The sequence below is a fragment of the Haliotis cracherodii genome, unplaced genomic scaffold (genome assembly GCF_022045235.1).
Source record: "Haliotis cracherodii isolate W230 unplaced genomic scaffold, xgHalCrac1.p SCAF_2, whole genome shotgun sequence".
NCBI classification, from domain to species: domain Eukaryota; kingdom Metazoa; phylum Mollusca; class Gastropoda; order Lepetellida; family Haliotidae; genus Haliotis; species Haliotis cracherodii.
The window spans coordinates 81273497-81288966 of NW_027266275.1; the positions used below are offsets into that span (position 1 = coordinate 81273497).

General features: G+C 41.0%; 1 protein-coding gene across 1 annotated transcript in view; it reads left to right on the plus strand.

Annotated features, from left to right (window-relative positions):
* LOC139468582 (nucleolar RNA helicase 2-like) overlaps positions 1-15470 on the plus strand; it is a 39704-nt gene that overhangs the window by 3329 nt on the left and 20905 nt on the right. The window contains exons 4-15 of the mRNA XM_071250648.1: positions 204-324; positions 1295-1378; positions 2444-2463; positions 2763-2837; positions 3721-3838; positions 4561-4746; positions 5311-5459; positions 7217-7423; positions 7975-8079; positions 8674-8793; positions 9226-9299; positions 10035-10194. Of these exons, the coding sequence (XP_071106749.1) occupies positions 204-324; positions 1295-1378; positions 2444-2463; positions 2763-2837; positions 3721-3838; positions 4561-4746; positions 5311-5459; positions 7217-7423; positions 7975-8079; positions 8674-8793; positions 9226-9299; positions 10035-10194 (1419 nt within the window). The remainder of the gene's footprint in view (positions 1-203; positions 325-1294; positions 1379-2443; positions 2464-2762; positions 2838-3720; positions 3839-4560; positions 4747-5310; positions 5460-7216; positions 7424-7974; positions 8080-8673; positions 8794-9225; positions 9300-10034; positions 10195-15470) is intronic.

Consider the following 15470-nt stretch of genomic DNA (forward strand, 5'->3'; position numbering starts at 1 on the left):
TTTGGGGTTGAAATGTTGCATGTCCACAACCATCAGTGACTAACATTGATCGCTGTTAAGATATGCTGTTCATTTTTGTGTAAATATTATGTGTGCTCACCTTAAGAATGATGAAATGAAAAAGTTACACATTTTATATAAACTGAATTCTATGAATAGTAATATTTTGGAACTTGTATTTACAGCATGATTGTGTATTATAGAAGGCCAAGAAATCTAACGACCAGACAGAGCCAGAGGCAGACAAGGATGAAGACCCGGACATCAAGTTGGGGGCGTTCACTAACTTCAGAATATCTCCTGGTTCTATTGAAAAACTAAACGGTAAACCCTGGTTTTACAAACAATCTCACCCGTTAGGATCCGGTTAGAATAGGTCTTCAGCACCCACCCTGTGCTTGCCGTAAGAGGCGACAAGCGGGACCAGGTGGTCAGACTCACTCACTCGATTGATGTATGTCATCATATCCCAATTGCGTGGACCGCTGCTCGTGATATATAAATCACTGGATTGTCTCGTCCAGGCTCGATTATTTACAAACCACCGTCATGTAGCTGGAAGTTATTTTTTTACGGCTTTGAACAACAAACATTCTAATAATCTGAACAATGCAGCCTATATACATAAATATACATACATACGTATGCACACACACACACACACAAACACACACACACACACACACACACACACACACACACAAACACATACGTACATATTAGTGTTGTACTATGTGTAGTTTTCTTTTGTTATGTATTCATTTATAGCTAAAATGGATAGAATTATCATAAAACCGCCCTCATGTTATCAGAAATGAGCGGGCCACTGTAGCTTGATAATGCCCTCATATTGCTTGACGATGGGCCATTATCACGCCTGTTGTTAGGTGACGTCATAGGGAAAGGTGATGTCACATTCAATAGTGACGTCACCTGGTTTTGTTCTATGACGTTTCCATATTTATGAAAGGGGGTCAGTGAAATTTGTGTAATTGCACTAAATGTTTCAAAACCGATATTGTTGTTTTTTTTATATAACAAATTCTATCCATCAGTTTGACCATTTAAGCTATAATAACGGTAATGCTATTTTTCAGGGCATTATCATTTGTAGAAGCTTGAGGTCTTCTACAAATGATAATGTCCTGAAAAATAGCGTAACCCTTGTACTAATGAGGTTGGTCAACTCATCACTCACCCCAGCCTTTATACATGTAGTTGGTGCAAGTTCAGCGAATTGTTTCCGTTTGACCTCAAGCTTGTGTTTCTCCTAATGAGTCTGTGTTTGTTGCAGCAAAGGGTATTAGCTACCTGTTCCCAGTCCAGTATGAAACGTTTGACACGGTGTTTGATGGAGGAGACGTCATAGCACAAGCCAGTGAGTAAACAATCAGTCCAGCCATGTATCTCAAAAATCTGTCGATGGAAATTCTACCACGAATTTGGAAATTACTCGATTCTGATTGGTTAATCAGAGGCTATTAAATCAAAGTAAACCCCCTTCAATTGAAACGGCTGGTTTGACGACCGCGGAAGCTAATATTCATTGAATTTTTTCAGTCATTGTCGGTAGGCATATTTCAATAACGATATGTACAATTATAAGTTACAAAATGCACAGTTGCGGTTACTAAAATATTCAGAGGATGTGTGGCAATACAGTTGGTGCAGAAAACATGATAGAAATCTACAAAAAGAATGTATTTACGTTTTGGAGACAACAGAGAGCTTGGAATATGGCACCTTTCTATGTACGACTGCGGCGTCATATCTTTTTCCCTGCACGTTCGGTTTCAAATTCAATTTAGCATGGTTAAATCTACAGGTAACCTAGCTCTACATTGAAAACACAGTATGTTTATCTCCTAATTATACTACATTCCCACCCCTATCGGAATTCGGGAGCAGATTGGCCAGTGCCGTGCTGGTATTGCAGTGATAGACACTAACAGTTGGCCCAGGCTACAGTGCTACAGTGCTGTCTGCCTTCATAGTGTTTCTTGAGCATATTGAGAGTAAAGCAATATGAAGTTCCATCATGGTTATAAATAGCACTAAAATAGCCATTATCTTGATTTACCATATCCGACGTAATAGGTGCCCCGTTCTGATAAGCGCCCGCGGCGATATTTGCTAATATCTTGGCTTGGGAACAATCCCAATTGGCACCCCTTCCGTTTCCACACAGGACTTATTTATTCGCATATAATACACACTCGTATGGGCAATTAATTTCTGGGAAAATATATCTGTCGTACATAAACATTTCAGGCTGTCAGCATCAACCACAAAATTTATCTTTCAACTCTGTGTGTTATTTTCACCAAAATAATATTCTAATGAGAGCCCCCCCTATTTCTAATTTTGAGAGCGCCCTGGGCGCTCATTACGTTGAATACGGTAATTAATTTTGGTTAATTTTTTTTTATTTTTCTATTTACAGGGACCGGCACAGGAAAGACTGTGAGTATCATGTTCAACTTGTCAGATATTAACGAGTAATATACAAATATACAAAATTACAAATTAGTGTTGATACCAATACAGTAAATGCTCCCAATCCTATGTCATCAGCCATGTATTCTACATTTCAGCAAGGACATTTGTCACCCCAATACTTATGAATGTGCATTTCATGTTGATAACACATGTATAAAAAAAGTGATTAAACTTTTCATGAAGCAGAATATATTTATTAAATACTACTGTACTTATTTGAACAATTAGCCCACATTATCATGATTATCCAATTGTTTCACCAGCTATCATTTGCCCTACCTCTGGTGGAGAAGCTGGAGAGAAGTGAAAAGAAACAGAAGCCTGGTCGTAGCCCAAAGGTTAGTGTTGTACCCAGGGATCACCATCTCTCTTTACCCTCATGGGGATGGAATAGGTGCTGCCTTTGAAATTCACACTTGTGTGCTAGCCAGAGAATTGGTCCAAGAATAAGTAAAAATCAAAGTGAAGGTAGTCTTCATTAACTACTAGCATTTGAGGTCTATGATTCTATACCAGTTCTCAATGCTTCAGTGAAGCGTCAAATTGGAACTGAATAAACCAGACAGAAATGTAAACATAGTAAACATTATTGTCTGGTTCTGGCAGGAGTGGCTACAGACGAGTGCTGCAAACTTTGAGCACCGGTGAATTTGAAAGACTGCGTCCCCAGCGACCTAGATGTGCTGGTCTTGAGAGTCGATTCAATGCATGGGTTTGATAGTGCGCCAGTATACCCAAACAGTGGATCAATGTTGATTATATCAATGTCTGGCTTGTCCGATCCAGAGTATTTACAGTTTCCTGTCATGTAGCTGGAATTTTGCTGAGGGCAGAGGTCAGTGACAAACACGGTCCTGTTGTACAGTTAACATGTATATTAACATGTTAATGTGTATAGTGCTGTAAACTGTTTTTGGTGTTCATGTATTTCCTAATGGATCAGACCTGTGAAGATCTGGGGTAGAATAGGTCTTCAGCAACCCATGCTTGTCATATGAGGCAACTAATGGGATCAGGTGGTCAGACTCGCTGACTTGGTTGATGCATCTCAATGTATCCCAATTGTGTGAATCGATGCTCATGATGTCAATCACTGGATTGTCTGGTCCAGACTGGATTATTTACAGACTGCTGTCATATAGCTAGAATATTGCAGAGAGCAGTGTGAAACAACAAACAAACAAACCTAATAGATCAATACAAATTGTTTCTGTCTCCAAGGTTCTGGTACTGACCCCCACACGGGAACTGGCCAAGCAGGTTCATGATGACTTCAAGGCAATTGCAGAAAGTCTGGAGGTCCTTGTAATATACGGAGGGACTCCTTATGGCCCTCAGGGTAAGAATGGGCTTGGAACGAATGTAATTGGATGTTCTGTAACCGTGGTTACCCAGATGAAATGTGTTGGTTATAATTTGGCTTGGTATAACCAAGCATTATTCCTCGTATTTACCCTGTACATATGAAAACACCAAGGAAATACACATACTCTTATTTCAATGTACATGATGTATAGCTACGTTACCACTAGTTTTAACCATGCTAATTTGAATTTGAGATTAAAGGCGTGATGAGGTTTCAAATTTTATTAAGTGCAGTTAAATCTACAGTCTCCTAGTTCTCATTTTTTTTCATTTTTGATCAAATTTAACACAAATGCGTTGTGGTTTCAGTCCAATGTTTTGAGTGGGATGTTGTTTTGAAATAACAAAAGGATGGTGCTGTATATGCTCAAGCATTGTTGTTTGTTTTTTTTCTCGATCTTCATGGGGGCGGTCGGGTAGCCTAGTGGTTAAAGCGTTCGCTCATCACGCAGAAGACCTGGGTTCGATTCCCGACATGGGTACAATGTGTGAAGCCCATTTGTGGTGTCCCCCACCGTGATATTGCTGGAATATTGCTAAAAGCGGCGTAAAACCATACTCACTCACTCACTCGATCTTCATGACACAATACCACAGTGTATAACATCTTATGATAATTCTAGTTCTTTGGGACACAGTATTGTGTCCTATAAGACCATACTCAAGCTCCCATTAAGACTGTTGTGTTGTCCCCAGAACGTGTGATGCGCAACGGCGTGGATGTGGTGGTGGGGACTCCGGGGCGCGTGCTGGACCACGTACAGAAGGAGAACCTGAAGCTGAACAAGATCAAGCATGTGGTTCTGGACGAGGTGGACCAGATGCTCGACATGGGCTTCTTGGAGTCCGTGGAGGAGATCCTGAAAGGGGCGTACGACAGAGGTAAATACCAACTATTTGGAATCTGGGGTAGAACTGGTCCTCGACAGCCTGTGGCTGTATTAAGAGCGGACAGAAGTGGAATAGGTGGTCAGACTTGGTGACATGTTTGTGTGCCATTATTCGGCAACGCTGGGGGACATTGTTCGTATATAATGAGCATTGGTTTGGATTAGTCCCAATTAATTGAGGGTGTCAGTGGCAGCTGAAATATTGCTGACGAGTTTAAAGACAAACAGAACTATATTTAACGGTTGCACTATCACAATGTATTTAAACCGTGCTTTTTGCTAAAAAAATTAGTTCACATGGTTACATGAGTTTCTATGGCAAATTATGCATAGTTGGTATTATTGAAATAATTATGCAGTTCTTACAGGATTCTTAGATCAGCATGACTACAACACTGCTGTTAGAGTTACCTCCCTTTGATCCGAAGCACTGACAGTGTGGTATCAACACTGCAGTTGTTTTCACTGAGAGGGAGTTATCTCCCTTGATCTAGACACTTCATAAAGTGCATTGTTCAAATCTTTGTGATCCTGACATGAAATGTGTTGTTTTCAGAGAAGGAGAGCAGCCACCCCCAGACGCTGCTATTCTCGGCCACCCTGCCGCCCTGGGTGAGGCAGACGGCCAACAAGTACATGAGGGACGATGTGAAGAAAGTAGATCTGATCGGCAAACAAACTAACAAAACAGCCACAACAGTGGAGGTGAGGCCAGTATGGGATCTTTGTGGTAGAAATATTTTCTGGCGGTGAATGGTAACCGTCCTACACCACACTCAGCTGTGATTGGTAATTTGCTGGATATCAATCTGTGATGGGCTATACATTGGATAAATGTCTTGGCTGTTATGTGTGTCTATCTAGATGAAACACTCAGGCAGGTTTTATGTGGATAATTCTTGTAGTGTGCAGCTGGGATATAGCTGTTACTTAAGCATGGTGTGCACCCCTTCATGCAGGCGTCCACCCTGACCGATTTCTGTTGGACATAGCACAATGGATGGTCAACCCACATTATGTACAGTGAGCGAGTTATACTTATTAATATTATTTTTGTTCGATGAACATACAGAATAAAAGAATCAGAAACATAATGGCATGATTTAATAGTCAACAATTGTTTTCACCATCACTCTGTGACAACAGGACATCATGTACTGTGAGAAGTGCTGGAATGATACACTGATGCATCGGTGGATTGCGATATTTTACTTCTCGATACAAGTATCGATCACAGTCGCACACTAAGTAAAAAGTAACAATTCTTACCTTAAATGATTTTCCTCTGTTGTGCCATGCTTCACACTGCCGACTGTACATCAGGTATTTGGCCATCCTGTCTATGAGAAAGATGGCTTAGGGACCACAGATAAGAGCCATGCAAGTATCATGATACATGCGTATCGTGATACATATTGAATCTCACAGTTGTATCGTCCCAGCCCTAACCGGGAGACAGTCAGCCTGGATTGAGGTTATTTCAGTTTGTAGCCTCACACCCTGTGTATGTGCTGCTCTCTCACAGACCCGTGAAGATCCGGTTTAGAATAGGTCTTCAGCAGTCCATGCTTGTCGTTAGAGGCGGCTATGCTTGTCGTAAGAGGCGACTAACAGGATGGCCAGGCTCGCTGACTTGGTTGACGCATGTCATTGTATCCAAATTGCGTAGGTCAATGCTCATGATCTCAATCACTGGATTGTCTGGTCCAGACTTGATTATTTACACATTGTGGTCATATGGCTGTAAAATTGCTGAGTGCTGCGTTAAACAACAAACAAAATATCTTATGTAGGGGGTCATGGGTAGCCCAGTCTAAGTTGCTGCAATGAACTGTGCAGTCTAGATTTCTGTGTGTCCCTTGGGCTTGCCAGAAAACTATGATCATGGGTTCGAATCTCAGTTCACCACGATTATTTTCGTAGGTTTATCAGTACCATACCCATGCTCATGGGTTTCACCAACTGAGACCTGCATCACTTCAGCCTTTCCTCCCACATTAATCAGGCACACCATGATACAACTGGAATCCAGTTCAAAGTGGCGTTAAACCCAACTCACTCACTCACTCACTCACTCACTCACTCACTCACTCATTCACTCACTCACTCACTCACTCACTCACTCACTCACTCACTCACTCACTCACTCGGGGGGCACGGGGGGCCCAGTCGTCTAAGGCGCCGCGATTCACTGTGCAGAGATGCGTCCCTTGGGCACGCCAGAAACCTATGATTGTGGGTTCGAATCCTGGTTCGCCCCAATTATGTTTCTAGGTTTGTCAGCACCATACCCGTGCTCGTGGGTTTCACCGAAGTGGTAAACGTTTGAGACCTGCATCACTTCTGGCTTTCCTCCCACATTAAGCTGACCCGTCGCGATATAACTGGAATACTGTTAAAAGCGGCGTTAAACCCAACTCACTCACTCACTCACTCACTCGTGCATATGATTCTGTTTCCAGCACATGGCCATCAAGTGTTCGTACCATGACAGGGCGGGGACTATCGGGGACATCATCCAGGTGTACAGCGGCAACCACGGCCGCGCCATGGTGTTCTGTGAGACCAAGAAGGATGCCGATGAGCTGGCGTGTAGTCCCAGCATCAAGGTGGACTGCCACGTCCTTCACGGAGACATTCCACAGGAGAAGCGCGAGTTGGTGTTGGCTGTACGTGTGGAATACTTATCTTACCTACATCCCTAAGAGTTGTAGCTTTTTTCATGCTTACAGTTTTTTCAGTGAAATAGTCCTTAACTTTGTTTGTTCATTTACATAAGGCTTAAAAAATAAGTGTTGGTTCTCAGACAATAAAAAAAATAGGGTGAGCAGGTGGGTGGGCGGGCGGGCGGGCGGGCTTCAGGCAGTTCTTCCTCTTTTGTTTGCTTGTTCAAACTAGTATGTAACCAACGAAACAGTTGTGTACAATCAACCTGGGAAAGAGCCTCTCCACATACAAGCATACAAACTCCTATTGCCACCATGACCATAACATGAGAAGCACAGTAAAGCAGTGCACATGTAAAGGGAAGTAACTGTGTGCTATATTGGATCACATTGTTTTTAAGAATTAGGATTTTTATGAAAAAAATTAAATGAAAAAAAAACACAATGTGCGGCAGACTTTATGATGCAAGCGGTGCTTGAGACCCAAGACTATTATTTATTTCAGCCTAACATTTGTACAAATTTTATCTGAAACCTTTTTCTTTTATGTGCAGGGTTTTAAGGACGGAAAGTACAAGTGTCTCATCACCACGAATGTCGCAGCTCGGGGTCTGGACATTCCCCTCGTCGATCTCGTCATTCAGTGCAGCCCCCCAAAGGTGAGGTTTGAACTGTCGTATTTGTATTACCCCATTTCCGGTATCTTTACAAATAGTGTGGAGTTACCTCCCCTCTACTTTGTCCAGTTCCTGTGTTGAACTATGATGGGCATATTGTAATGTTGTCCCAAGTGAAGAATGTCATCAAAATTTAATTGGTTTCTGTTTCCGAACCAAGAAAGTCAGTGATCATTTATTTTCAAATTACAACATTTTGGTGAATTATTGTTTCTTGGTTTACTGTTGTTTACATGAACGAAAATTTTAAAGAATTTAACAATTTGTCAATCAGCAAAGGATTTTTTCAAACCAATGATCAGTTTTTACGTGTTTAAAAATTCCTGACACTGGCATATAGTATTTGTCATGGTAATAATGATATAGTGATGGTCAACAACACTGCTGACATAAGGTTTTATTGTTGTTTCCTTTTTCTAAAGAAAATACAAGAGCATTGTTGTATTCAAGTACATATCTTACTTGTTGCTACTGCTAAGCTTGTGCAGCGAGACTCCACCCTCTCGTTGCATATGATTAAACAATTTACATAGAATTGATTTTGAACAGTTAAGTTTGAATATTTTGCCATTCCAGGACACAGATTCCTACATCCACCGTTCAGGTCGGACAGGAAGAGCTGGGAGATCTGGTGCCTGTGTCTGCTTCTATAAACCCCAGGAGGAGAGCAGCCTCATGTGGGTGGAGAAACAAGCAGTGAGTACCTCTGATAACACTCATGGAATAACGATCATACATTCTCTACATTTCGCGGGCATGGCTGGCCCAGTCATCTAAGGCGCTGTGATTCGCTGTGCAGAGTTGCGTCTCTTGGGCACGCCAGAAACCTATGATTGTGGGTTCGAATCCCGGTTCTCCCCGATTATGTTTCTAGGTTTGTCAGCACCATACCAGTGCTTGTTAGTTTCACAGAAGTGGTAAACATCTGTGACCTGCATCACTATTGGCTTTCCTCCTACATTAAGCCTTCACGCCGTGATATAACTGGAATACTGTCAAAGTGGTGTTAAACCCAACTCACTCACTCACTCTACATTTCACACTTGTTCAAATTCTATGCACTATAAATCTGTTGGTATTTGTTTGCAGCAATATATCTTGCAATGACACGTCTGTTTGTTCATTCAGGGTGTACAGTTCAAGAGGATTGGTCCACCTTCCCCTGAGGAGATGATCAAGGCTGGGGCCAACGATGCTGTCAGGTCAGTTGATTCAACAAAGACACTCCTCTCTGTAGTTCCGTTCTCTAGCATTATACTGCTGTTGGACGTTGCTGCTGCTACTGTAAATTTTCGCTTGCTTGGAAGTTAAGAACTAGGAGCAGTGGTGGCCCAGTTGTTTTAGGTGCTGCAATTCACTGTGCAGAGTTGCGTCCAGCACCTTTGGTCATGGGTTTAAGTCCCGGTTGGCCCACATTTTGTTTCAAGGTTTGTTAGAACCATACTCACCCATAAAGATCCGGGGTAGAATAGGTCTTCAGAAATCAATGTGTGTCGTTAAAGGGGACTTATGGGATCGGGTGGTCAGACTCGCTGACTTGGTTGATACATGTCATTGTATCCCAGTTGTGTGGGTGGATTCTCAGGATGTCAATCACTGGATTGTCTGGTCCATTTACTGGATTATTTACTGACCAAAGTCATATAGCTGGAATATTGCTGATTGCGGCGTTAAACAACAAACAAACAGAGCCACACTCATGGTCATGGGTTTCACCAAAGTGGTAATTGTCGGAGACATCACTTTGGGCTTTCCTCCCACATCAAGCTGACAGGTCGTGATAAGGTTGAGTACCGTTCAAAGCAGTCAAACTCACTAACCAGAAGTAAAAAAGATTTCTTAAATTAAACAGTTGTCTTGTGGAGTTCTGTGCTGAAAGCTGCTATGGATGTTGTTGTATGGAGTGTTAGTTGACAAATGAATCTGATCTCCTCCAGGTCTCTTGATGATGTACCAAATGAAACTCTGGAGCATTTCAAAGAGTCGGCAGAATCTCTTATTGCCAGTCGTGGGGCCATCAATGCACTGTCTGCTGCCCTCGCAGTCATCTCGGGAAGCACAACAATATCAAACAGATCACTGCTGTCATCGAAGGAGGTCAGTGCTGTGAACTTTCTGCTATTTATTCAAAAAGAATCATTTAAAAAGTACAGATGTTGGATCAAGACGTTTTTCACTGGTACGACTGTTTGTCGTAGGAATGTGCTGGATACCAAGTGTATATATGCTGCATACCAAGTGTATATATGCTGGATACCAAGTGTATATATGCTGGATACACAGTGTATATTTGCTGGATACCAAGTGTATATATGCTGGATACAGTGTATATATGCTGGATACCAAGTGTATATATGCTGGATACCCAGTGTATATATGCTGGATACCAAGTGTATATATGCTGGATAAAGTGTATATATGCTGGATACCAAGTGTATATATGCTGGATTCCAAGTGTATATATGCTTGAAACAAAGTGTATATATGCTGGATACACCGTGTATATATGCTGGATACCAAGTGTATATATGCTGGATACCAAGTGTATATATGCTGGATTCCCAGTGTATATATGCTTGAAACAAAGTGTATATATGCTGGATACACAGTGTATATATGCTGGATACACAGTGTATATATGCTGGATACCAAGTGTATATATGCTGGATTCCCAGTGTATATATGCTTGAAACAAAGTGTATATATGCTGGATACCCAGTATAACTTGAATAGTAATGAGGCAATGTGAATTAAAGTCCACAAGTGTCTGTAACCATGGTAACATTGGCAATGATGATTGGGACTTGCCCTATCTGATCACTGCTGACATAGCGCCTTAATAGATCCTCAATACTTTCTGAGCCAAGCGTTACAGGTTTGAGACATGAACAAGCTGCCGCATAGAGTAAGTACGTTCTACTACTTGAAAGATTTTCAAACTAGAGCCTCTTTTACCAAATTTCTGACGGGGTGTTTGTTGTGTAGTACATATGGGGTACAATTATTTCCTGATTATGTACTCTGTACAAAAATGCCACTCAAGCCGGATGTACATCAAGATTTACAAAGACACCTGGGTCATTGGTTTGTAGGCCTGGAGTGGAATGTGATGTTTCTGCAACACTCTTCACTATGTACACCAAGTATTTGGCCATGCTCTAAGACAGTGAATGACAGAACAGTTGTACAATAAATAACACTTGGCCCACCTCACCGGTTTGCTTTCACAACTGTACCTTTTATCATTATGTAAGTAAGTCACTTGTCTGTATTAGCATGATTAGATGTTTATAGTTGTAAGTGCTGTTCTAATATAGGTTTCTGAGGTGTTATGGAGTTCAAATCCTTTGTTTCAATCAGAGGTGGTTATCTTGATTTGATGCCTCAGAAATTAGTAATTTTCAAATATGTCGTAGAATTTCTTAATGTTTCAATAATTTGAAGTCATTGTGGAATTATCATTGTGTGGAACATTGGCGATGATGATTGGGACTTGCCCTATCTGATCACTGCTGACATGGTGCCTTAATAGATCCTCAATACTTTCTGAGCCAAATGTTCACAGCCTACAATCACGCACTTGACTTAGTTGGCAATACAGTTCAGTGGAATGTTTCTTCTGATGAAATTGTAAGCAGTACACCTATATCCTTGCTGAAGCAGGGTGCTGAACTACATCGGATACCATACTTAATCTGGCTTGTTGTTGGAATGCTGAGATGTAACAATCCTGTGAAATGTAGTTGAATCTTGAGTGAATCGTAATTCTGCCTTGGACTTGTGTTGTAATCATATATTGGCTGTATATGTGTTAATCTTCTGCATAATGTGGACTACTGTCATGAGTGTTGTGTGTACGGCGTAGTAAGACTTGAGACTAGTGACAATCTAAAACGACCATGTTCTTCCGAAATCTACTTTATGGGACATAAGTTCCAAACTGGTGGCAGTTTACTATTTGTCCTCCCATGTTGGATACACAGTGTATATATGCTGGATACACAGTGTGTATATGCAGGATACACAGTGTATATATGCTGGATACACAGTGTATATATGCTGGATACACAGTGTGTATATGCTTGATGCACAGTGTGTATATGCAGGATACACCGTGTATATATGCTGGATACACAGTGTATATATGCTGGATACACAGTGTATATATGCTGGATACACAGTGTATATATGCAGGATACACCGTGTATATATGCTGGATACACAGTGTATATATGCTGGATACACAGTGTGTATATGCTTGATGCACAGTGTGTATATATGCTGGATACCCTGTGTGTATATATGCTGCATACACAGTGTATATATGCTGGATACACTTTGTATATGTATGCTGGATACACAGTGTGTGTATATATGCTGGATACCATGTGTGTATATATGCTGGATACACTTTGTGTATGTATGCTGGATACACAGTATGTATATATGCTGCATACACAGTGTATATATGTAGGATACACCGTGTATATATGCTGGATACCCAGTGTATATATGCTGGATACACAGTGTATATATGCTGGATACACAGTGTGTATATGCTTGATGCACAGTGTGTATATATGCTGGATACCCTGTGTGTATATATGCTGCATACACAGTGTATATATGCTGGATACACTTTGTATATGTATGCTGGATACACAGTGTGTTTATATATGCTGGATACCATGTGTGTATATATGCTGGATACACTTTGTGTATGTATGCTGGATACACAGTATGTATATATGCTGCATACACAGTGTATATATGTAGGATACACCGTGTATATATGCTGGATACCCAGTGTATATATGCTGGATACCCAGTGTATATATGCTGGATACAGTGTGTATTTATGCTGGATACACAGTGTGTATATATGCTGGATACACAGTGTTTATATGCTGGATACACAGTGTGTATATGCTTGATGCACAGTGTGTATATGCTGGATACACAGTGTGTATATGCTCGATGCACAGTATGTATATACTGGATACAGTGTGTATATGCTTGATGCACAGTGTGTATATGCTGGATACCCTGTGTGTATATATGCTGGATACCCTTTGTGTATATATGCTGGATACACAGTGTGTATATATGCTGCATACACCGTGTATATATGCAGGATACCCCGTGTATATATGCTGGATACCCAGTGTATATATGCTGGATACACAGTGTGTTTTTATGCTGGATACACAGTGTGAATATATGCTTGATGCCCAGTGTATATATGCTTGATGCCCAGTGTATATATGCTTGATGCCCAGTGTATATATGCTTGATGCACAGTGTGTATATATGCTGGATGCACAGTGTGTATATATGCTGGATACACAGTGTGTATATACTGGATACAGTGTGTATATGCTTGATGCACAGTGTGTATATGCTTGATGCACAGTGTGTATATGCTTGATTCACAGTGTATAAATGTTAGATAAAATAAGGATTGATGGCCACAACAGAAGAATCGAAGAAGCTTTAAGTCTTGTTAATGTTTACTACTACCATGATATTATTACACTACATATTTGGTTGGTTGGTTGTTAAAAGCCTCTGACATGACATGGAATGTGACAAAATGGTCCAGCAGTTTATACCTTGTCCCAGCCATGTGGACGTCATTAGAGAACTTTGAGGCAGTGTGAATAAAAGTCCACACAAGTGTCTGTAACCATGGTAACAATGGCAATGATGATTGGGACTTGCCCTATCTGATCACTGCTGACATAGCGCCTTAATAGATCCTCAATACTTTCTGAGCCAAGCGTTACAGGTTTGAGACACGAACAAGCTGCCGCATAGAGTAAGTACGTTCTACTACTTGAAAGATTTTCAAACTAGAGCCTCTTTTACCAAATTTCTGACGGGGTGTTTGTCGTTAAGATCATGTGTAGTGCAATTATGTCCCGATAATGTACCCAGAATTGCTTTAAAGTTCCTTCCGATAATGACTCAAAGTATATTCCCATAAATATTAGTTTCCGAGGTGTTATGGCCATCAAATCATTTGTTTCAATCAGAGGTTTGATGCCTCAGAAAGTAGCAATTTTCAAAAATGTCGTATAATTTGTTAGTGTTTGAATAACTTGGAGTCATTGTGGAATTAACCTTGTGTGTAACATTGGTGATGATGATTGGGACTTGCCCTATCTGATCACTGCTGACATAGCGCCTTAATAGATCCTCAATACCTTCTGAGCCACATGTTCACGCAATAAAACTCACTTGCTGTAAATATTGATAATCATTAGTTTACTGATGGATGAATATCACAATAACATCAGCTGATAATAAAACAACTTGATATAGAACTTGTCTGAAGGACAAGGATAGATCTTGACTGTTTTCCGTCATTCTCATATATTTTAGAATCTAAAGCTGTTCGTGACCTGGGTGACTCCATGAGACGATCATAACCCATTACACCAGAAGCTGGGTTAATAGTGGGGAATCGCTCTCCATTAATGTAAAATATGTCTAAGATGGTGTAAAGTGGGTCAGCATTGTATTCTGTCCCTGGAAATCCATCTCTCCCTGTTTACTGATACTGTCTTGCAAAAGTTGGCTGCAACTATTGATAAGAAATGAATTGTGTGTTTTTAGGACAATGGACTGTAAAATCATTACTGAACTGTGTGACAATGGCAATGATGATTGGGACTTGCCCTATCTGATCACTGCTGACATGGCGCCTTAATAGATCCTCAATACCTTCTGAGCCACCTGTTCACAGCCTTCAAACACAACTTGTGTGAGCCATACAGTTGAGTGGAATGTCCATTCAAATGGAATTGTAAGCAGTACACCAACACCCTTGAGGAAGCATACTTGATCATGCATATTGAAGTAGGGCTCGTGGGTATTTAGTGGTAAATGGTTTCAGTTCCCCGAGAATATAGGCTGGAATATTGTCTCTCTCCATGACATAGGTGTGGTGGGGTAGCCTAGTGGTTAAACCGTTCACTCGTCACGACAAAGGCCTGGGTTCGATTCCCCACATGGGTACAATGTGTGAAGTTCAAGCTCATTTCTGGTGTCCCCAGCCATGATATTGCTGGAATATTACTAAAAGCGGCGTAAAACCTCACTCACTCACTCACTGTGCATAGTCCCGTTAAGAATATAGTAACTTTGGTTTTCTGACATTGGCTGATGTTTTTTCGGATATATTTATTTCCATAAGTGTGCGTTGTTCAATGTGCACTTATTACCCCGGTCAGTGGATCAGTGTGCATTCAATACTCATTCTCAGCTTCCTGGGGAGTATACAACTTAAGTTGCCTATGGGGCGCTAGAAGGTTAACAGCCACATTGCCATCTCATGCTACCTGGTACCCATTCACTGCTTGGTGAACAGA